At 36.2% G+C, this 22,890-nt stretch overlaps 1 protein-coding gene across 10 annotated transcripts in view; it reads right to left on the bottom strand.

Moving 5' to 3' along the window:
• Window positions 1-22,890, bottom strand: part of DMD (dystrophin) — a 2,656,945-nt gene that overhangs the window by 790,337 nt on the left and 1,843,718 nt on the right. For all 10 annotated transcript variants that reach the window (XM_027533579.1, XM_027533577.1, XM_027533571.1 and 7 more), the window contains one exon: window positions 4,641-4,805. In XM_027533579.1, coding sequence (XP_027389380.1) covers window positions 4,641-4,805 — 165 coding nt within the window. The remainder of the gene's footprint in view (window positions 1-4,640; window positions 4,806-22,890) is intronic.

Here is a 22,890-nt window from a genome sequence, read left to right on the forward strand (position 1 = left end):
AGGCTGACTGATGGGAAAGGGTTGTGATTATGCCTAATTTTCGCCCTCTACATCACGATCTCATTGATTATGTTTCTCAGCTTGCTAAGGGTTCTGTGAGGTGATTTTCAAGATGAATATTGCTATTTGCAGGATTTCCTGAATAGGAATATTTCGGGAGTAAATTGCACAAACCAAGCGATGTGCAGTCAATTTTCACACCAGCATAAACAATGTATTAGAACAGAGCCCTTAAGGCTTTTTTTATTTGGGTTTCATTACACAGCTAGCTGCATTTCATCAATAAGCATGAAGTGCCAAGCAGGCAAAACTGAGGCTCTCAGAGGATATTGCATATTTTTCTAACAGGTGCTCAGAGTTTGACTAGAGAAAACAAATGCCCTAGATGGCAAGGCTTTAGGCTCTTTGTTTCAGAGGTAGCCATAGTCACCATGGCCAGACAAGGAAATTTTGCTTAAATTTACGAAGTAGAGGGTGCTTGTGCGCCTACTTTCTTTGCATTAACTCATTCCCAAGATATTTTTTAAAGTTCTTTCTCTGTATTAAAAAAATGGGCATGTCCTCAAAGCTATTTGCAAACTTTTTGGTTTCCAGCAGTTTGAAATTAAGCCAAGTCCATTTTCCCCCTAATTCTTTAACTGAAAAAAAGTTTAATTTCTTTAATCAGAGGGCTATAGCAAGCTGTACAGATTAAAATCACACATCTTTTAACAGAAGAACTCCATGCAATCTTCATAAATCATTTATTAGACAGTGAATATAGATAGAAGCTAGACAAAGAGAAATAAAGAACTAGGTTGGTTAGTAAATTATTCACACAGGTCTCTATGTCTTGATTACAAGTTAGGGGTCTGAGAATTATGGGAAGAACCTTTCAAGTCATCATATATATGATTTTATGATCTTTTCTGCCTTGGATATATCCACAAGCAGAAGAAAATGGCTAAAGGAATATTTTTGAAATCTACACTTCAGAGATGAAAAACTCAGGATATGCACAGAGGGCTGAAGCCAAGCAGTTTTCCTGCCAGGGAAAAAGCAGCTGCCTTTCCCTTCAGTGATTTAGACTGAGCTGCAGGAGGGCAAATATCATGACTCTCTGAAACTATACACAGCAGTGAGAGTGGTGTCTTGGAGTTTTAATAAAGGAAAGTGATTAACACAGCTGAGAGTAGCTTTCATGCTAAACTGCAGGGGCCCATTTGGCAGGAACCTATGGGCCATGGACAAAGACCCAATGAAAGTTTTTCATATTTGTGAACCATTCTGATGTACACACACTGGGATAAAAGTTACTTTGGTTGAGTCAACAATATCCATTTGTATCAGATGATTTTGTTATCTTTTCTCTTAAATATATTCCATGTAGAGAGCTCGTATTGAATATATTTTTCATCATTTTACTGAAGAAGCACATTTCCACCACAGATTAATATTTAAAAGTGAAGGAATGTGCTTTTATCTATGAGTTCCAAAAAGCTATTTCTGGTGAGGAATGACGAGTTGATGGCCTTTCCTCTTGTTACACTAACAAGAGATATTTAAGGACAACTTGATCCAAGATAATTGATAATCTGGCTGAGGTTATTATTCAACTGTTCTTCTTTGTTGAGATTATTTACTGAGTAATAACAAATCAGTATTGATGAGATACAGTTGAACTGGAGAATGGGCGCTAGAGAAATACCTCTGAGGACACCAGGTGCTAGCTAGGTGGAAGAGTTGAAAGGAGGCCAGAACTGACGACTTAAAATGTGATGTGCTTTGCACTCATCCAGTCTTATCCCTTTGACCACACATGACCCAAGTTCAGGGTGACGGGTTCATCAGAAGCCGCACCCTGGTGTCAAGACCTCCACTGTGTCATCATTATACTGGCTATGCTGTTACTTTGTCCTGTATACCTTCTTGCTGCTGCTGCTAAGTCGCTTCAGTAGTGTCCGACTCTGTGTGACCCCATAGACGGCAGCCCACCAGGCTCCCCGTCCCTGGGATTCTCCAGGCAAGAACACTGGAGTAGGTTGCCACTTCCTTCTCCAATGCATGAATGTGAAAAGTGAAGTTGCTCAGTCGTGTCCAACTCTTAGTGACCCCATGGACTGCAGCCTACCAGGCTCCTCCGTCCATGGGATTTTCCAGGCAAGAGTACTGGGGTGGGTTGCCATTTCCTTCTCCAGTATACCTTCTTAAATCTACCTAAATTTGTTCTGGATCAAGCCTATTGTGACTTGAATATAATTGTCAAACTGAACCCAAGACCATGCCACCGGTTGAGCAGCCTGGGTTTTGCATGGGTGAAATGATATCTACCTGTGACTTACAATACCATCTGCTCTTGGGGGTAGCTATCAGAATGGGAGATGTAAACATGTCAGGAAGAAGTAAGGTAAAAGTAATGCAGTGCACTTTGCAAATATTGGGTTGATCCGAAGGTTTATTTGGGTTTTGGCCAACCCAATATAACTCATTTTAGTTGTGGCAAACCTTTCTATATCTCTCTGCTTTCCTCATTCCTAAATGTTCCATCCTTCCTAAATGTTCATTATATCTCTCTAAAAGATCCTCACACTTGCTTTTATCCTTATCTCCTACCAAAAGACCAACTAGATGGAGATAAAAACATTAGGTTATTATAATCCTGGAAAGTAAATACACTTAATAATTTGAGTCAATGAAGCAATTGACTCAAAGATATTATTTAACTTATTTAGTCTGAAAATGCCCATCATTACATTAATTTATGGATTGTGCTTTGAAGTGAATTGGTTTATGTGATTGGGTACTTAATGTTGTTGGCCCATAGGAGATGCAAAAGTAGGGAATTATATTTGGGACAAATCCTTGAAATGGGCTCTTGGGAAGGGAGAAAAGAAAGAACAATCAGTGTGTACAGGGGCATGGAAAGGAGGAGACGATGATGTGTTTGTCTGGATCCCTAAGCTTTCTTAGACCATCTCATTACCATTCTGGGTACCTCATTAATATTTTTATTCACTGATTTTAAAATGCTAACAAGTTACCACCATGCACTGAGCCCTGAGATAGGAGTGTTCAGAAATGAATGGGACAAGGGAGATAAGTAAGTAGACACCCTCTGAATTCAAAGAAGAGTGTGATGAGATACTCAGGTTTCTAAAATTTAAGTGCCAATCACTGTACAAAGGCTGTAAGAGATAGATACAGGGGTTTATAAGCAATTCTAAAAGGGTTTTTCACTCTACTAGGAGTAAGTACGAGGCATTCAAGAAAACAGGCATGGCATGAAACCACATACAGAGAATGATATATCATTTGTTATGTCTTGAATACAAGAGGATGTAGTTGGCAGAGAGGATAGAAAGGTAAACTGGAATAAGTCTGAGAGGGTTTTATAATGTCTACTAATGAGCTGATACTTATTTTGTAGGCACTTTGTCTTCAAAATGACTTCAGTTTTAGATAAGGAGTCTACAGACATATGTTAAGTACAATTAAAGTAGGGATGGAAAGTGGATTATAATAATAAACATGATGAAGACATTCTAGTGATATGAGTTTAATGAAACATTATTGCTAGTAAATGCCAGAAGAAAAAACTAAAAATGCTAGTCAAGTAATAATAATATTATTATTACTATAATTAACATTATATATATATGCATATATAAAGAATATATATGTGTATATAAAATATGCTTTCACCAGCTGAAGAAGAGTCTTGAGAGTCCCTTGGACAGCAAGGAGATCACATCAGTCAATCCTAAAGGAAATCAACCCTGAATATTCACTGGAAGGACCGATGCTGAAGCTAACTCCAATACTTTGGCCACCTGATGCAGAGAGTCAACTCACTGGAAAAGACCCTGATGCTGGGAAAGACTGAGGGCAGGAGGAGAAGAAGACGACAGAGAATGAGATGGTTGGATGGCATCACCGACTTAATAGACATGAGTTTCAGCAAACTCTGGGAGATACTGAAGGACAGGGAAGCCTGGAGTGCTGCAGTCCATGGGGTCACAAAGAGTCAGACAGAAGTGAGCAACTGAACAGCAACAACAGCATTATAAAAATTAAAATTGGAATATTTCCTGCCATATCAATAAACAAGCATGTCACAGTCACCAGCAACTCCTGTCCAAGGTGGGCCAGCCGGTGAGCTCTTACTACATTCAAGAATGAAAAGAATACCTGTCATCTCGTATCCACTCCCTATGATGAGTCCTGAGGAAACTCAGGATATGAAAATACAGGATACTGGCCCCAGAGAGCTGAGGTCCTTAGCAAAGGAATGATTTCAATGTGCCCAAACTCTTGCATCTTCCCATACATAGAAAAGTGCTAAATTTCTTAACTTGAAATATCTGGTTTTCCTGTTTTTGACAATAATCTTTTGATTTGCAGACTACCTGCCCTTTGTTGCAAAACTTCTATATAATCTGGCTCTTTCCTTCACCTCCTTAGAGCAGTTGTCTCAGGGTTACTCGAGATGCTGCCTCCTGGGCTTAAGTCCTAAAAATTTCCACTGAATAAACATAACTCTCAATTTGTAGGTTATGAACATCCTTTTAAGTTAACAACAACGATGATGATAACAAATGAGAGATTTATGTCAGCGATATTCCCACTCTTGAAAAATAATGTTTAGTGCAAGAAATCCTTACCTTAATGTCAAATGGTCCTGTCTGATTTGGTTGGTTGTAAATTTCCAACTGACTCCTAATAGGAGACAGCCACAGAAGCAGATGATTTAATTGCTCTTCAAGCTGTCCAAGGTCTTTTATGTGAGCCTGAATTTCTCCCTGTTTCTCAGGTAAACTCCTAGAAACCTACAAGGAAATAAAAAAAAATAAAAGATTCATGATTTAAATTAAAAAAATAAATATTTTCAAAAACTACTGTTATGAAATATTATAGAAATTTACTGAATTTGGTATTTTAACAGCATAATATTGATGACTTACACGTATTATATGTTAGGATTTAATTCATGTATGACAAATCATTGATTAATAATCTTTCCAAAAATTCTATGCTTTGAAGGCAACAAACCTTTCTTTTTTAAATTCAAAACACACAGCCACACAAATGCGCACCCAACTCTGACTAATGAAAGCAAAAAACTGTATTCTTCATTTTTCCACTCATTCATTAATGTAATGGTGTCTTGTATATTATATGCCAGATACTCTCTCTTTATACTTGCTTCTAATGTTCTTTTATGGTCAGGAAAATTGTACAAGGAAATTCTTTCATCTACAAAGAAAACTGGTGATGTAAGCGTTTTTGTGAACTGTAGTTTGCGAGCTCTAATATAACCAAGTAAAACAGAATCAGATGAGTGGAAATAGAAAGTAAAATACATTTGAATTAAATTATAATGGAATGATTATCAGCAATTTTTATTAAGTGCCAAAAAACACATTTAGAAGTTTCTCATTTAATATCTTCTTTAATGTGCCCAACAAATCTGTCACATCGATACTATTATCTCAACTTTATAACATTCTATAATTTTGTCCTGGATTGAAAATTTTAAATAACTTGGGGAGCAGTGTGGTATGCTGTTCAACATCATAAGGTCTAGAGTTAAGCTGCTTGGTTTCAGATCGTGGTTCTGTCCTTTTCATACATTTTGGTCAGGTTTTAACTCCCAAAGCCTCCTCTACAGAATGGGGGCAATGGTAGAACTCACTTGATAGGGTCACAGTAGGATTAAATAAAGTAACCCATGCAAATAGTCCAGAGCAAACAGAGATGCAGACGTAGAGAATGGACTTGTGAACGTGGAGGGGAAGGAGAGGGTGGGGTGAATTGAGAGAGTACCATATACATATATACACTACCGTATGTAAAATAGAGAGCTACTGGGAAGCTACTGGATAACACAGGGAGCTCAGCTCAGTGCTCTGCAATGACCTAGGGGGTGGAATGGGGGTGGGGTGGGAGGGAGGGGACACATGTATCCTTATAGCTGATTCACATTGTTGTATAGCAGAAACAAACACAACGTTGTAAAGCAATTATCCTCCAACTAAAAATAACAGAGAAAAAGAGAGCAATATTCTGCACGACAGTAAATGATAAGAAAATCATTAGTGATTATTGCCCAAGCTCAAGTGTAAGCAGAGAGCCAGGAAAAGTAAGAGTAAAGCCTTTTTCTTCAGATTTTTAAGGGCTAAAACAGGTACACAGGAAGAAAGAGTGTGAACTTGCAATAGCAATTCCTTATGATATTATTAATAATATTCTTCTAACATAACATTACATTATAATGAAATATGATATTATATATAATGTAATATGTAATATAATGTAGTATAATATATACATTATAATATAATGCAATCTTCAAATATAACATTACATTATAATACTTGATCAACTTATATGCAGAGTACCTCATGTGAAATCAGGCTGGATGAAGCACAAGCTGGAATCAAGACTGCCAGGAGAAATATCAATAACAGATATGCAGATGATACCACCCTTATGTCAGAGAGCAAAGAGGAACTAAAGAGCCTCTTGATGAAAGTGAAAGAGGAGAGTGAAAAAGCTGGCTTAAAACTCAATATTCAAAAAGTGAAGATCATGGCATTGGTCCCACCACTTCATGGCAAACAGATGGGGACACAATGGAAACAGTGACAGATTTTCTTTTCTTGGGCTCCAAAATCACTGCAGATGGTGACTGCAGCCATGAAATTAAAAGATACTTGCTTCTTGGAAGAAAAGCTATGACAAGCCTAGATAGCATATTAAGAAAGCAGAGACATTACTTTGCCAACAAAGTTCCATCTAGTCAAAGCTATGGTTTTTCCAGTAGTCATGTATGGATGTGAGAGTTGGACCATAAAGAAGTCTGAGTGGCGAAGAATTGATGCTTTTGAACTGTGGTGTTGGAGAAGACTCTTGAGAGACCCTTGGACTGCAAGGAGATCCAACTAGTCAATCCTAAAGGAAATCAACCCTGAATATTCATTGTAAGGAATGATGCTGAAGCTGAGGTTACAATACTTTGGCCACCTGATGCAAAGAGCTGAAATGTATTATGACTACATTTGTATATATTGTGCAAAATGCATGCAAATGCATGAATAATAGGCTAACATCTAGCCTGGGCTGATGTAGGACAGCCTGGGACTAACCTTAGACTTCCACAACAATGTTTTCTTGGGACATGAACTTTACAATGAATGGGAAATCCTGTATCTGGCTTGTTTCTTATATGGAACTACACCTGGATTGAAGAAGCTGGGAGTTGAAATATGGCCCATGGGCCTATATGACTAAAATGGAGTAAAGTACAGCAGGGAAATAGAGGATGTGGCTTCTAAAGTGAAAGTGAAATCGCTCAGTCATGTCTGACTGTTTGCGACCCCATGGACTGTAGCCCAGCAGGCTCCTCCATCCATGGGATTCTCCAGGCAAGAATACTGGAGTGGGTTGCCATTTCCTTCTCCAGGGGATCTTCCTGACCCAGGGATTGAACCCAGGTCTCCCACATTGCAGGCAGAGGCTTTAACCTCTGAGCCACCAGGGAAGCTCATTTATACTGCAAATAAATGAAATGAGATACCAAAAAGTATATTTCTAATACAATCATCTGATACTAAAATGGATTGCTATTGCTGTTGCTTAGTCACTTAGTCCTATCTGACTCTTTTGCGACTCTTTGGACTGTAACCTGCCATGCTCCTCTGTCCATGGGATTTTCCAGGCAGGAATACTGCAGTAGGTTGCCATTTCCTTCTCCTGGCGATCTTCCTGACCCAGGGGTTGAACCTGTGTTTCAGTAAAGTGGATTACTAATGTTCATAACATTTCTCTTTCTCTAAATATTTAAAGTAAAATTGGTTAGATTTTTTTTTTAATCTGAAGAAAAGTGAAAAAATAAATTAAGTGACCTGCATAAACTCTGGTTTTCATCCCTGGCAGCTTTTCCCTGTGTGGATGAGTCAAAAGAAGCAACATGTGTGGGTAGCATGGAATGTCTGGCATGCATAATGAATCATGAGGCTGTATCGGCTTTGTCTGACTTGTATCCTGCTATAAAACCAAGTAAATGTAGTATTAGATCAAAGCCTATATGGATTTCATGAGGACATCTATGGTGCTGAACTATATTTGTACATGTATGTGAATGTGAGTGTGTGACAGCTGATATCACAAATCCTAGTACCATGCATATATCATCTAATAATACCCTCAACTTATCTTTTCCAGCATCTCTAAGGAGGGAACTAAACAGCTTATTTTTATTGGATCATTTTCTACTCACAGGTAAATGTAAAAAGCATTTTATTGCTTCAATGCACAGCACTTAAGAGTCACTAGATTCCAACGCTACTGGAGATAAAAGCCATAATACATTCCTAAAATCTCTAAAATCGAGTGTGAACTCACTTTTATATCTGATTACAAAATAGTTCATGTTTCATTTAGGCTTTATAGTTATGTGCAGAAATCTGAGTAACCTTTAGCTAAGATAGTTGGTTTCCTTCTCATACTCCCAACTCATCCCTTCCTGGTTATAGAGATAGAACCATCCCTGACATAAACAATGCAATGGGTGAGATCTAACATCTGGAATAATTAAAGGATTGCTTACAGTGAGATTATGGGGCACAAGGAGTTTTCAGCTTAGTTATGGAAACTATACTGGACATATCCCCAGAAACCTATGCTTCCCACTATCATAGCATTTACATTATACTATTTAATTTATTATTTACATTTAATTTAATAACTAGATTCCTACACATGATAGATCTTCAATAAATATCAGTTGAATGCAAGAAAAACAATTTCCAGACTCAGGATTAATTTCATTTTTTCTTAATGTAAGAAGCAAAACATGTCCAGACTAGTCAATAACATAAAAGCATGTAATTTTATCCTCAAGTTAATCTTAAATTAATTTTAATCCTCAAGTCATCTTTAATTAAAAATAAAAAACATTAGTAAATTGGACTATATAAAAATCAGAAACTTATGCATGGTGAAAAAATCCAAAAGCAAAGTAAAAGGAAAAATGACAAAAAATGAAACAAAAATTTGTGACAGATATCTCAGATAACATATTAATTTCCTAGCCCATAAAGAGAGCTCCTGCAAATTAGTAAGAAGAAGGCCAACAACCAAAAAGAACACAGGACAAAAGTTAAGGGCACTTTGTGGAAAAGCAAAAAAAAAAAGAAAACACAAATGGATTTTAAACATGGAAAAAGAAGTTACTCTTTGGTCACAATGAGAGATCTGAAACTTCCAAATACTGTATGGACAAATTAAACCCAAGTCTGAAACACACTAGGCTGCCAAGGCTGTGGGAAACTCAGACTTACACATGGGATGTATGTGTTGGTGTACCGCCCGTGGAAGGCAATTTGGGCAATATTTACCATACGCATATAACCTTTGACCCAGAACTCTTACTTCTAGGGATTCATCTCGTAAGTATATTTCTGGAGTTAAAATTTAATGTTTGGGGATGTTAGCGCAGATGGTAAATGGGATAGAGGATTTTCACCATACTTTTTGAAAAATAAAAATGTTTTCCCTTTGCAAAGAAATAAGTTAATTTAGAAAGGAAAGCTACTAGCTTTTGTTGCTAACAAAAACAGTGTTGAGAAATTATACTTTATATATTTTAGTAGCAAATCATTATTACTAGGATATAACATATATAGTGTGGAGTAGGAAATGGCAGCCCACTTCAGTATTCTTGCCTGGAGAATTCCATGGACAGAGAAGCATGGCAGGCTACAGTCCATGCTGTCACAAAAAGTCAGACATGACTGCATGCATGCATACACACACACACACACACACACACACACACACACACACACCATATCTAAAGCCATCAGTCAAAAATCTGATTATTTTTCTAGGACAGTATCACTAAGTTAATCATAGGGTAGAATTTGAGGCCTTCTAGTACTGGAAAAGGTCAGTTTTCATTCCAATCTCAAAGAAAGGCAATGCCAAAAAATGCTCAAACTACCGCACAATTGCACTCATCTTGTATGCTAGTAAAGTAATGCTCAAAGTTCTCCAAGCAAGGCTTCAGCAATACGTGAACCGTGAACTTCCAGATGTTCAAGCTGGTTTAGAAAAGGCAGAGGAACCAGAGATCAAATTGCCAACATCTGCTGGATCATCGAAAAAGCAAGAGAGTTCCAGAAAAGCACCTATTTCTGCTTTATTGACTATACCAAAGCCTTTGACTGTGTGGATCACAATAAACTGTGGAAAATTCTGAAAGAGATGGGAATACCAGACCGCCTGGCCTGCCTCTTGAGAAACCTATATGCAGGTCAGGAAGCAACAGTTAGAACTGGACATGGAACAACAGACTGGTTCAAAATAAGAAAAGGAGTACGTCAAGGCTGTATATTGTCTCCCTGCTTATTTAACTTATATGCAGAGTACATCATGAGAAATGCTGGGCTGGAAGAAGCACAAGCTGGAATCAAGATTTCCGGGAGAAATATCAATAACCTCAGATTTGCAGATGATACCACCCTTATGGCAGAAAGTGAAGAGGATCTAAAAAGCCTCTTGATGAAAGTGAAAGAGGAGAGTGAAAAAGTTGGCTTAAAGCTCAACTTTCAGAAAACTAAAATCATGGCATCTGGTCCCATCACTTCATGGGAAATAGATGGGGAGCATCTGGTCCCATCACTTCATGGGAAATAGATGGGGAAACAGTGGAAACAGTGTCAGACTTTATTTTCTGGGCTCCAAAATCACTGCAGATGGTGACTGCAGCCATGAAATTAAAAGATGCTTACTCCTTGGAAGGAAAGTTAAGACCAACCTAGATAGCATATTCAAAAGCAGAGACATTACTTTGCCAACAAAGGTCTGTCTAGTCAAGGCTATGGTTTTTCCAGTAGTCATGTATGGATGTGAGAGTTGGACTGTGAAGAAAGCTGAACGCCAAAGAATTGATGATTTTCAACTGTGGTGTTGGAGAAGACTCTTGAGAGTCCCTTGGACTGCAAGGAGATCCAACCAGTTCATTCTAAAGGAGATCAGTCCTGGGTGTTCTTTGGAGGGAATGATGCTAAAGCTGAATCTTCAGTACTTTGGCCACCTCATGTGAAGAGTAGACTCACAGGAAAAGACTCTGATACTGGGAGGGATTGGGGGCAGGATGAAAAGGGGACGACAGAGGATGAGATGGCTGGATGGCATCACCGACTCGATGGACGTGAGTTTGAGTGAACTCCAGGAATTGGTGATGGACAGGGAGGCCTGGCATGCTGCAATTCATGGGGTTACAAAGAGTCAGACACTGAACTGAACTGAGCTGAGCATATAATTATTGTGTTCCCTCTCTGCCCTTCAAAATGGTCTTTAGGAACTAATGGCTTCCTCTATACAGTTCCTGGAAAAAGGTAACAGATGTGAATAATTTATGATGCAAACTAAAAGTTCTGTTTTGTGTCAGTTTCTATGTGCTTTAAACTAATTTACTGTTATATTTACTACTTAATATCTTATCAAAATAGGGACAGAAACACTTTACTACCAAAATATGTCATTTTTCCTAGTAATCTTTTTAAGTATTAAAAAACCATGCTATTCATACAACACATGCTCTGTGGTGAAAGAAAACAATTAAAGACATTCAGTTCCTTTATGTCTTAATTTAGTATCTAACCAAAACTTGACCTAATTTTACACAAGATTAGGCTTCCTTTTTAGTTTTTGAATATTAATATCAAATGTGTAGAAGTATTAATATTAAGATAGATAGAGGTGCCTATTTTATAAATAAACAGATACTAAATGTTGACTTTGTATCTAAGATCACAAATATTCTAGAGAAAAAAAGTGTAAATTAAGTGTAAAAAACATTAATAATGATAGAATAAACTGCTGGTGTGGCGAAGCCCTTTAGAAGTGACAGGAATGTGAATAAACTATTAAATATATTATTTGCATTGTTCATGTAGAAATTAAGGCCAAACAGCAGAATTAAAAACAATAACAACTGGGAATATTTGTATTATCTATCAGCGAAAGGCTAATATTATTGCATATAAAAAGATCTTCAAAGGTTGAATAGAGATGGATAATCTACTGGAAAACTTAATAAAGAATATAAATAGGAATTTGACAAAAAATGCAAACAGTCAATAAACAAGAGAAAAGTCCAACCACTAAGTAGTCACTGAAATGCAAATTAAAATAGCAATAATATACCACTATTTGCCTATTATATTGCTTTTTAAAAATGCATTTGTCAAAATTCTGGAAAGTAAGTTCTCTTATGCTGAATTTAAGAGCATTAATTCTTACTTTTTGGGGAGTAATTTTATAATTCATACCAAAAAGCAAGACTTCTACCCTAAAAACTATAAACATTATTCAGATATTAAGGAAAATTTGAGCAAAGAGAGGAATATACTTTGTTGAAGCTTCCAATACTGTAAATATGTTAGTTCTCTTCAAATAATGTGTAAATTCAATGCAATCCTAATCAAAATTACAGCAGCTAGTTTATAATAAAAATTGATATCACAATTCTAAGATATATATGGAATTTCAAAGGGTCAAAAATGTCTAAGACAATTTTGAAAAAAAAGTTTAAGAATGTTTATAAGCAGATATCAATATTTATTTTAGTTAATTATGTGTGATATGGCTAAGAGAACAAATAGACTACATACATTTATTTAATTTATGACAATGGTGCCCACTTTAGTTCAGTGGATTGTGGATCATCTTTTCAATAAATGGTTCCAGATTAATTGGATAGAATCTTGACTCTTACTCTACACCACATACAAAATATCAGTTCTTGATTGCTGCAGACCTCAGTGCAAAAGAAAACACAGGAAAATATCTTGATGATTTTAGGTGAAGCGATTATTTTTCAAATAAGACATAAAAAGCAGTACCCCTGGTGGCTCAGCGATAAAGAATCAGACTGCAATGCAGGAGCTGAAGGAGCTGCCAATTCAATCCCTGGGTTGGGAAGACCCCTGGAGGAGGACACAGCAACCCACTCAAGTATTCTTGCCTGGAGAATTCCACGGACATAGGAGCCTGGAGGGCTACCGTTCACGGGGTCGAAAAGTCAGACACGGCTGAAGTGACTTAACATGTGCACATGCATAAAGGAAAAGATTGATAAACTGAACTTCATTCATCAAGACATATTATTAGGAGAAAAAAAAAAAAAAACAAGGTTTAAGTTGGAAGAAGATATTAATGATGCACCTATCTGACAAAGAACTCGTATTAAAACTCTGACATCTATGAGAAAAAGACAGGTAACTATTACTTGTTCCCAATGGGCAAAAGATTTGCACAGGGACTTGACATTTGCGGATACAAAAATAGCTCTAATTATAGATGCTCACAAATTAAAACACAATGAGGTACCAATTCACATCCACCAGAATGGCTAGAAGGAAAAGGAATGAAACTGCATCCTCTTGATGAGGATGTAGAACAACTGGAACTCATACACTGCTCGTGAGAGTGAACCAGTACAACCATGTTGGACAACTGTTCAGTGCTATTTCCAAAGCCAAACACACACATATCTTATGATCCAGTCATTCTATTTCAAGTATATAATAAAGAAATGTGTGTATATATATGCAGTAAAGGACACGAACCTCATAACAGCATTATTTATAATAGCATCATACTAGATACAACCCTAATGTCTACCAACAGTAGAATAGATAAACTGTGATATATTCACACAATAGGATACTATAAAGAGAATAAGAAAACATGAAATAGTATAGAAGAATCTCACAAAAATAATGATGAACAGAATTCAAACATAAGAGCATATACTATATGATTCCATTTATATTAATTTCAAAGACAGGCAAAACTAATAGAGGTGTCCTGTTAGCAGAGTGCTTATCCTTGGGTGAAGGTGGTAGCTGGGAAAGGGTTAATAACTGGGAAGAAACACAAAGGAGACTCCTAGGGTAATGTCCGAATCCTTGATCTGGGTACTAGTAGCATGGGTATAAAAACTCAAAAAAAGCCATCAACTTCTCTTGTTATTATCTGTGTACTTGTTCTCTATGTGTTCATTTCTTGTCCTTCAATTTAAAAGATTCAATGAAAATATGTTTAAAGCCTGAAAAGTATTCATTCCTTCTAATTAACCCATGAGGAAATTAAAGCTCAAAACTATAAATAATACTCCTAAATTTACTAGTAAGTGGAAAAACTCGGCCGTAAGCAGGTTTTTCTGACTCCAAATTCTAGTTTTCTTTTCCCTTCTAAAACATATGTTCTTTATAATAGCCAGGACATGGAAGCAACCTAGATGTCCATCAGCAGATGAATGGATAAGAAAGCTGTGGTACATATACACAATGGAGTATTACTCAGCCATTAAAAAGAATACATTTGAATCAGTTCTAATGAGGTGGATGAAACTGGAGCCTATTATACAGAGTGAAGTAAGCCAGAAAGAAAAACACCAATACAGTATACTAACGCATATACATGGAATTTAGAAAGATGGTAACAATAAACCCTGTATACGAGACAGCAAAAGAAACACTGATGTATAGAACAGTCTTTTGGACTCTGTGGGAGAGGGAGAGGGTGGGATGATTAGGGAGAATGGCATTGAAATATGTATAATATCATATATGAAATGAGCCGCCAGTCCAGGTTCGATGCACAATACGGGATGCTTGGGCTGGTGCAATGGGACGACCCAGAGGGATGGTATGGGGAGGGGGGAGGGAGGAGGGTTTGGGATGGGGAACGCATGTATGCCTGTGGTGGATTCATTTCGATATATGGCAAAACCAATACAATATTGTAAAGTTAAAAAATAAAATTAAATTAAAAAAATAAATAAAACATATGTTCTACTATCTTTCCAATCTAACATATTATTTCATAAATGGAGTCTTAAAATTCATACTTTTAAAAAGTTTTCACTTTTGTGAAAACAATTTATACCCTTAATTCTCATTATCACTAATGAGATATACACTTAGATGTCAACTTTATTATGAAATAATATAAATGAAATGTATTTCAACATATTTCAGATATAAACATATTTTGAAAACAAAAAGCTACTATTTGATATTTGGTAATTCATGACTCTGTTATATGAGACTACAAGAAAAACTAGATTTCTCATTGAATAAATTGTTGGATTATGATTAATATGAAGCCATGATTAAATGATCTTCATATAACTGCAATAAGTAACTTCTGTATTTTGGTAGATTTGTCATTCATTTTTAAATGTTCTTTTACTTTTGATGTAAAAGTTATCATTTGTATTTAACACCATAAAGAGACCAACTTCAGTTTGTAACAATGTAAAACTTTCTAACATAATAAACCAAATAAGCAAAAGAAAAATCAAAACCCAAATCAATTCATCTTATATAATTTTACAGACACTCTTAAGAAAAAACCATTGTCATACATCAATAGGAAAAAGATCAACTTGAAAAAAACAAACTGAACAAGCATCAGAAACAGACAATTCATGAAAGAAGAACTATAACTGCCTATAAGTCTATTAAACCGTTTAACTTCACTAGGAACTACAGAAGTGAAATTCAAACAGTGAGGTTCAAATCAACTGCACCTATTGATTTGGCATAGTTTTTAAAATTTTATCTTAAAATACTAAATGGTGGTATCATATAATAACAATAGTTCAGGGAACTGGGTCTCCTCATTCATTGCTGGTAAGCAAGTATATCGGAATATCCCTGTGGATTGGGGCTGGGAATGAATGGGGCAGAGCTTTGCAGTACATATCTAAATATAAACATATTCCTACCCTTAGACCAGAAATTCTATTTCTAATAATTTATCTTAAGGTAACAACGATGTGTACATAAACTATAGGAACACAACCTCAGAGATGTAAAGTGTTTGAAATAGCTTACATGCTCACCAATAGGTATGGGTTAAAAATTATAAAACATCCATCCAGTGAAATACTCTGCAGTAATTTAAAAAGTGACATTGATGAATATTTAGTGACATGAGGAAATGTACACTGTACCAAAAGTTTAACAGCTACAGTTTCTGGTAACAGATTAATTTTTCTGAGTTGCATTATGAATTTTTCTGCAATGAATATGTATTGCTTTTTAATAACAAAATGACTATTTTACATAGATACACATGTATCCTTCTATAGAAACAGAAAACTGGTGTGGTACTTATAATGTGTCCAGCATTATTTCAGGTGTTATTGAGAAATCAACAACATTTAGTAATAACAGTTCTATGATGTAGGTACTAGTATACTATTGTCCCAATTTTACACATGAAAAACTGACTCAGAGAGGCTGAGTGACTTCCTTAAGGTCACACAGCCAAAAAGTAGTAGCTAAGCCAGGATCTGAACCCAATATGAAGTTTATAAGCATATGGTCTTAACTGGTGTACTATTATATTTTATCCCCCTTTATATGACTTTGACAAAACACACTAATATGAGTACAAAGGAAGTCTACTTTATTTCATAGCATTCCCTGAAATAAATTCCTTTAGTTACTGATTGGATCTTAGTATAATTTCTTCATAACTTTGAAAATATGTGGGATGATAAAGTCCTATTGACCTCTTCCAAATCCAACTACCAAATTCAATTTCCAAAATTCTGCTCGTTTTACTTTCTTGCTTAAATCATATGACTGATTTGCAATTTTCTCCAAATTTTTTAGTCCGCCTTTTGAAGAAACAGCTTTCAACAATTTGACCTTCTCCACTATTCTTCACATCTTTCTAATTACAAAACTCCATTTTGGTGAAAATGGTGACTTCATTGTTCTTGTTCTGCCCCTTGACTTTTCTTCCTTCTGTTTCTCTGTCACCATCCACTCTGTCATTAAAATGCCTTGTTTTCTTTCAATAAAGTATCTTTTCTCTTAATTGACACATATAAAACTCTTCTCCATCCTTCATGTTTTGGGTAATGAAAGCGTGACCTCCTCAGAGAAGATTGCCTAATTCCTCTGGATGGAAATAATTATTCTTTCTAAAAGATTCTACAGCATTTATTATTTATGCTACTTCATCCAACTCTGTCAGTTAATGCTTTTTTTTTCTTTACTATTCTCTTTCAACTTGTATCTTCCTGCCTTATCTCTCCCCAAAGCTTGAATACCCACACATACAACCACACATCATGCACACACATAGCCTTGACTGAATTTATATATTTGTATACCCTTACCACCTTTCTTCAATGGACATGGATCTGAGCAATCTCCAGGAGCCCGTAAAGGATAGGAAAGCCTGCCGGGCTGCAGTCCATGGGGCAGAAAAGAGTTGGACATGACTTAAAGACTGGACAACAACAACAAAAACCACCTTCCTTACATGGTATAACATTTGTTAGATGACCAATCATACAAACCAGTTAGTCATTTGCTACTAGAACACAGAAGAGAGAAGGTGAAGCTGATGAATAGAAGCAGAGCTCTCTTCAAAGTACTTTATGTCCTCACATATGTCACATTTCTAACTCTGCTTCCTGTTTGAGTTGACATGTGAATGCCCAAGCTCACTAGAACAGCAAGAACAGGTCTTGCCTGGCAGCTGCTCTGGTGAAATGTGACTTGGGGAACACAGGAGTATGAAAGAGAAGTGGAGAGGATTAAGGAATACATGTAGAAGACTCAATTCTTGATGTATTTTCTTGTTAGCTATGTTGATGTCATGGATTCTGGAGCTAAAGGCTAGATTTATATTAATTACAGTACCGGCATGAACATTCAATTAATTCAGTGGCTATATACCTAGTAACTGCTTTTGTTCAGGCCACTGCCCTATATACTATCCATAAATCTATTGTCTTTTTAATTGATTCAAGTCACCTATTGTATGGCTAAGTATAAACCTTCACTGCCAACACTAACTCACCTTGAGAACAGCTAAATAACAGTGCATTCCAAATGCAGCTTAAACAAATACTCTCTTGTCAACCAGTTTTTTTTAAACTTCCAAAATTTAGTAATATCAATTCAATAATTCATATAGAACATTATCTTTCTTCGGATAAAACACATCTGGCGTGGAATATTTGGAGACCTCATTTTACCATGTATATTTTCTATCTCAATAGATTAGAGCTACTAGAGAACCTGAACTTAGGAAAGATATTCTTAGGCACAAAACTCAATCATTTTTACAAGTGATCTCCTGGTAAAATATCCCTCACTAGGAAGTCATTTCTTTCCTTTCACTCTGGAAACCTAAAAGAATAATGAATATAAAACTGAAAAATGCATTATGGTTATATGCCACCAGACATTTAAAAATTATAAATGCATATGCAATTTTAAAGTGACAAATTACAATTCATTTATAGGACAGTCACCCCCGCCCCCCAAACTCCATGGCATAACTTTTGAGATTTTACTTTAAAAATAAGTGGATTTTCTTTTTAAAGTATGTGGCTATTACAAGGTTTAAAGATCTATATTTCCTATACTTCTTCTAATTTTAAGAGGAAGTAACATTTGAAGTTTCCTGTATCAAATCACAGTGTATATTAGTTTCATTGCATAACCACATGATGGCCACAGTTGAATTTTTTTATTGTTGCTGAAGATCTGAAATGCATAATACATGATAAGGTAAGTGAATACTTCTAGGGAGATTTCAAAGTCAGTAAAATTTGATGTACAATAAATATGTTTGCAGTCCTTGGAGAACTCTGCCCTTATTACCACACTAAACCCACATTAGCTTTTAAATAAACCTTGGTATTCATGGGCAGTATTCTTGTTCATTAATTTCTTAGTTTGCAGTAAAAACAACTAACTCCATGGTAAAATAATCCTTAATAATACACATAGTTCATGGAAAATATTTTTAGACTGTTCACCTTGATTCAAACCTCCTGTAAAGATAGGAAACAAGCCCTATAATGGCACCCAGAGGCATTAGACAAATAAAGTGAATTGGTGAAATTGATTTGCCCAAACTTCAATAGCTATCATTTATCTTCTAAATGGATTTTATAGGGATTTACACCCACCCAACTATCCACCTACTCACACACTTTTTACTACATAATGTGATTTTGATCACATAGTGTTTAAACCCTAAGGACAATAAAACTCACAAAGAAGTTAAAACGTAATTTTATATGATATATACACACCATAGAATGTGTTGTTACAAATTAACCCCATATTTTTCTTTCCCCCTCTCTCCCAGCTCATACTGATTCTAAAACAAGGAAAGAGCTCTTTGATTTTCACAATCTTTCATCAGTAGTCTTTGTTCTTATTTACTTAAAGGACCTGTTCTTATTGACTTAAAGTCAGCAGCCTGACTGATACAGAAAAAGGTCCTTCAGGTTCTTAGCTAACATTGTCTTTCTTCTATTTTGTGTTTGTTTTGTTCATTAGTTTACCTGACCAAAATTCATGGGAAACTGTGCCATGATTTGTGTAATTTTGTCCAAGCAAGTAGAATCACAACAAATTATAGCTGCTTCATATTTACTAAGCTAATCCTTGAGGTATCAGTTAAAATTGGCTATTTTAATAATAGAATTTTTTAAAAAAATCAAAACCTCTTTTGCTAATTTTATGTAAATCATTATATTCCAGAATATGGACTTTAGGGAAAAAAGGGGGGGCGGGGAATATACTACATAATCACATATCCGCAATTTTAGAAGTTTTCTTTAAAAAAGATCTTAACTATTTAAATATAACTTTAAACTTAAATTGGTTAAAATTAAATACAATTTAAAAATCAGGTTTTCAGTTGTACTTGCTACACTTACCATGCTCAAAACCCACAAAATATTGGCTAGTACAGATGTAAAACAGAGCCATCACTACATAAAGTTATTCTGGACAATGCTACAAGCCATGTTGCAATTCTTACTTCAGGATCGAAGTGCCTAAAAGACTTATTAATCCTCATGATTTCTTTTTAAAGCAGAACCAAATATTTTAGAAAAGGATTAATCCAGGAGTGAATTAATGTAGTGTATGAATGTAGTGTATGCATGTAGTCAATACATAAACATATTTGATAGTTCTGCTGACATGACAATGGACTGCTGTTTTTCATTTCAACATTTTCTGGCTAGAACATTTGTTGTTTTCCAAAACTCATTTCTTCAGAGAAAGAAATTCAGCACATTGAAAAGGAATCCTATCTCTTTGCCATCTTCTGAATGAAATCATTTTATTATGTTTAAAAATATCAAGATTACAAACTATTTTTGTAACAAATGATATAATCCACAGAACTCACATTTATATTTTCTCGGTATAGTAGTCTATATTGTTGCAAATTGATGCATTATTGTTATTTATACCATGAAGCAAATGCATATTGCATTACCCACGGAATGAAACATGCCTGACAATGAAGAAAATCATTGTCCCTGAGAGTTTTAATCTTACTGATAAATAAAACAATGATGTGATATAGAATAGTCACTCCTAGAAATGGTGATACTTGGGGGGGAGTGTTCGTTGGTATTGAATACAAAAATGGGAGGATGTGTCACTGGCATATGGTAAATTGAACCTTTGCTAGATATGCAGACAATACGAGGAAAGAGAATAAAACTTGAAGGTGGATGAGTTCTTTCATGTAGCCGGAGGGCTTCCCTAGTGGCTCAGATGGTAAAGAATTTGCCTGCAATGCAGGAGACCTGGGTTCGATCCCTGGGTTGGGAAATTCCCTGGAGGAGGGCATGGCAACCCACTCCAGTATTCTTGCCTGGAGAATCCCAATGGACAGAACAGCCTGGCGGGCTACAGTCCATGAGGTTTCAAAGAGTTGGATATGACTGGGCAACTAAGCAGACACACACACATGTAGCTGGAAGAGAAAAAAATGCAGAAGGGAATATGAAGACAAGAAAATGTGATTTCTTTGAGGGGAAAGAAAAACAAACACAAAACATGGGCAGAAGTCAAGGCCAAAACAATGATGTTTTCTGTCAGCATTTTTGCTATAAGCCCATTTCAACCATATCATTCAGTCATTTCAACCAATACTTTGGCTACCTGATGTGAAGAGCCGACTCATTGGAAAAGACCCTGATGCCGAGAAAGACTGAGCGCAGGCAACAGAGAATGAGATGGTTGGATGGCATCACTGATTCAATGGACATGAGTTTGAGCAAACTCTGGGAGATAGAGAAGGACAGGGAAGCCTGGTGTGCTGCAGTCCATGTAGTCGCAGAGTCAGACATGACTTAGTGATTTAGTGGCATTTCAACCCAGGGTCCAGGGTCAAGGGCAGCAAACTATGGCTCATGGTTAAAATTCAGCTACCACCTATTTCTACACAGTCTGAGAGCTAGGGATGTTTTACATTTTAAATAAATGACAAAAAGTCAAAAGATACATGATATATGAAACTAAATGAAATTAAATAAAATTCAAATTTGTGCCCATGAATACAATATTATTGGGACCTGGTGATGATAAAATTCATATTTTAAGACAACAAAAATTTAAAAATACATTTTTTCTCTGCCCATTTGGGCCTCCTCTCTCCCCTCTAGTGTCCACTATGTATCTAAATTATGCATTAACTGATCTCCTCAACCACAGAAATACCTGCTCAACCATAAAGATCAATTTTCCTTTTTCTGGTGTCAGCCATAACTCCTTAGAAGATAAGAATCCTTTCTCAATCTTGTAAGGGATCTCAATGACCCACCATTTGCCTTGTATATACAGACTTCCCTGGTGTATATGAGCTTACCTAGTGGCTCAGACAGTAAAGAATCTGCCTGCAATGCAAGAGACCTGAGTTTGATCCCTGGGTCAGGAAGATCCCATGGAGAAGGGAATGGCTATCCACTCCGTATTCTTGCCTGGTGAATTTCAAGGACAGGGGAGCCTGGAGGGCTATAGTCCATGGGGTCGCAGAGAGTTAGACATGACTGAGTGACTAACACTTTCACCTGGTGAACTTTTTGTGCAAAGACAATATATCATTTCACTTAAAGATAGCAATTGCCTCAAAACAGACTAAGTCTGATGACTTGGGGAGATACTGGGTTATACCTAATTGAAGCTCTTAGCTTAAATATTTAGTTATGACTTTATTAATAGTCTTTGCTATATTAGTTGTATTCTATTTTACAGGATTATTATTTCTTGAATTACCAAATGTGTGACTGGGCCTCAGATAAAAATAATAATGACTTAGCAATTTGACACAATCGATTCAAAATGTATTTCTAGAAGATCAATCATTGCAATAGTGTAACTCTAGCTATGAGAAGAAGCAACAAGAGGAAACCATTTCCTGGGACGTAACAGACTAGTAAAATAGGTAGTGCAAAGGCTTTTGTATACTAATGACAAGGCCTAGTCCAATAAAAGCACATTGAGGGGCTTATCAATGAAATCCTTACCTGACCTGGGAATAAACATTCCTAGCACCCTTGGATAAACTGATCAGAAAAAGCCTCCCGAACCTTGGTCGAAATCAAGACCAAAAGAGAGGGGGTTGTAAATAATGCTGCCAACCATCTATTTCTATAAGAATCAAGTCATTAGCCACTGCAGTCGCTGACCTACAGTACACCCTGAAAAGAATTCAGGGCAAAGTTCAGGGTGAAGCATTTTGGGAAAACCAGCAGAAATGGCCCCCTAAGAGTTAGCTAACTTTCAGGAGAAAAATTTTTATGAACTCAATTTCTTGCATTTTCCCATACCTAGAAAAATACTCAAAGCATTAACTAAGATATCTGTTCCTTGCAAATAGTAATAAGTTTCTACCAAGATATATGCTTGAATACATGTACCCCTTCATCAAATCACATATATACTGGCTCCCCTCACCCCTTACCTCTTTGGAACCATTCTCAGAACTCTCTAAAACACTCTATCCCAAGTTATAATCCTCAGGTTAACTGGAATAAAAAATTTCATTTCT

Source organism: Bos indicus x Bos taurus, chromosome X (assembly GCF_003369695.1).
Source record: "Bos indicus x Bos taurus breed Angus x Brahman F1 hybrid chromosome X, Bos_hybrid_MaternalHap_v2.0, whole genome shotgun sequence".
NCBI classification, from domain to species: domain Eukaryota; kingdom Metazoa; phylum Chordata; class Mammalia; order Artiodactyla; family Bovidae; genus Bos; species Bos indicus x Bos taurus.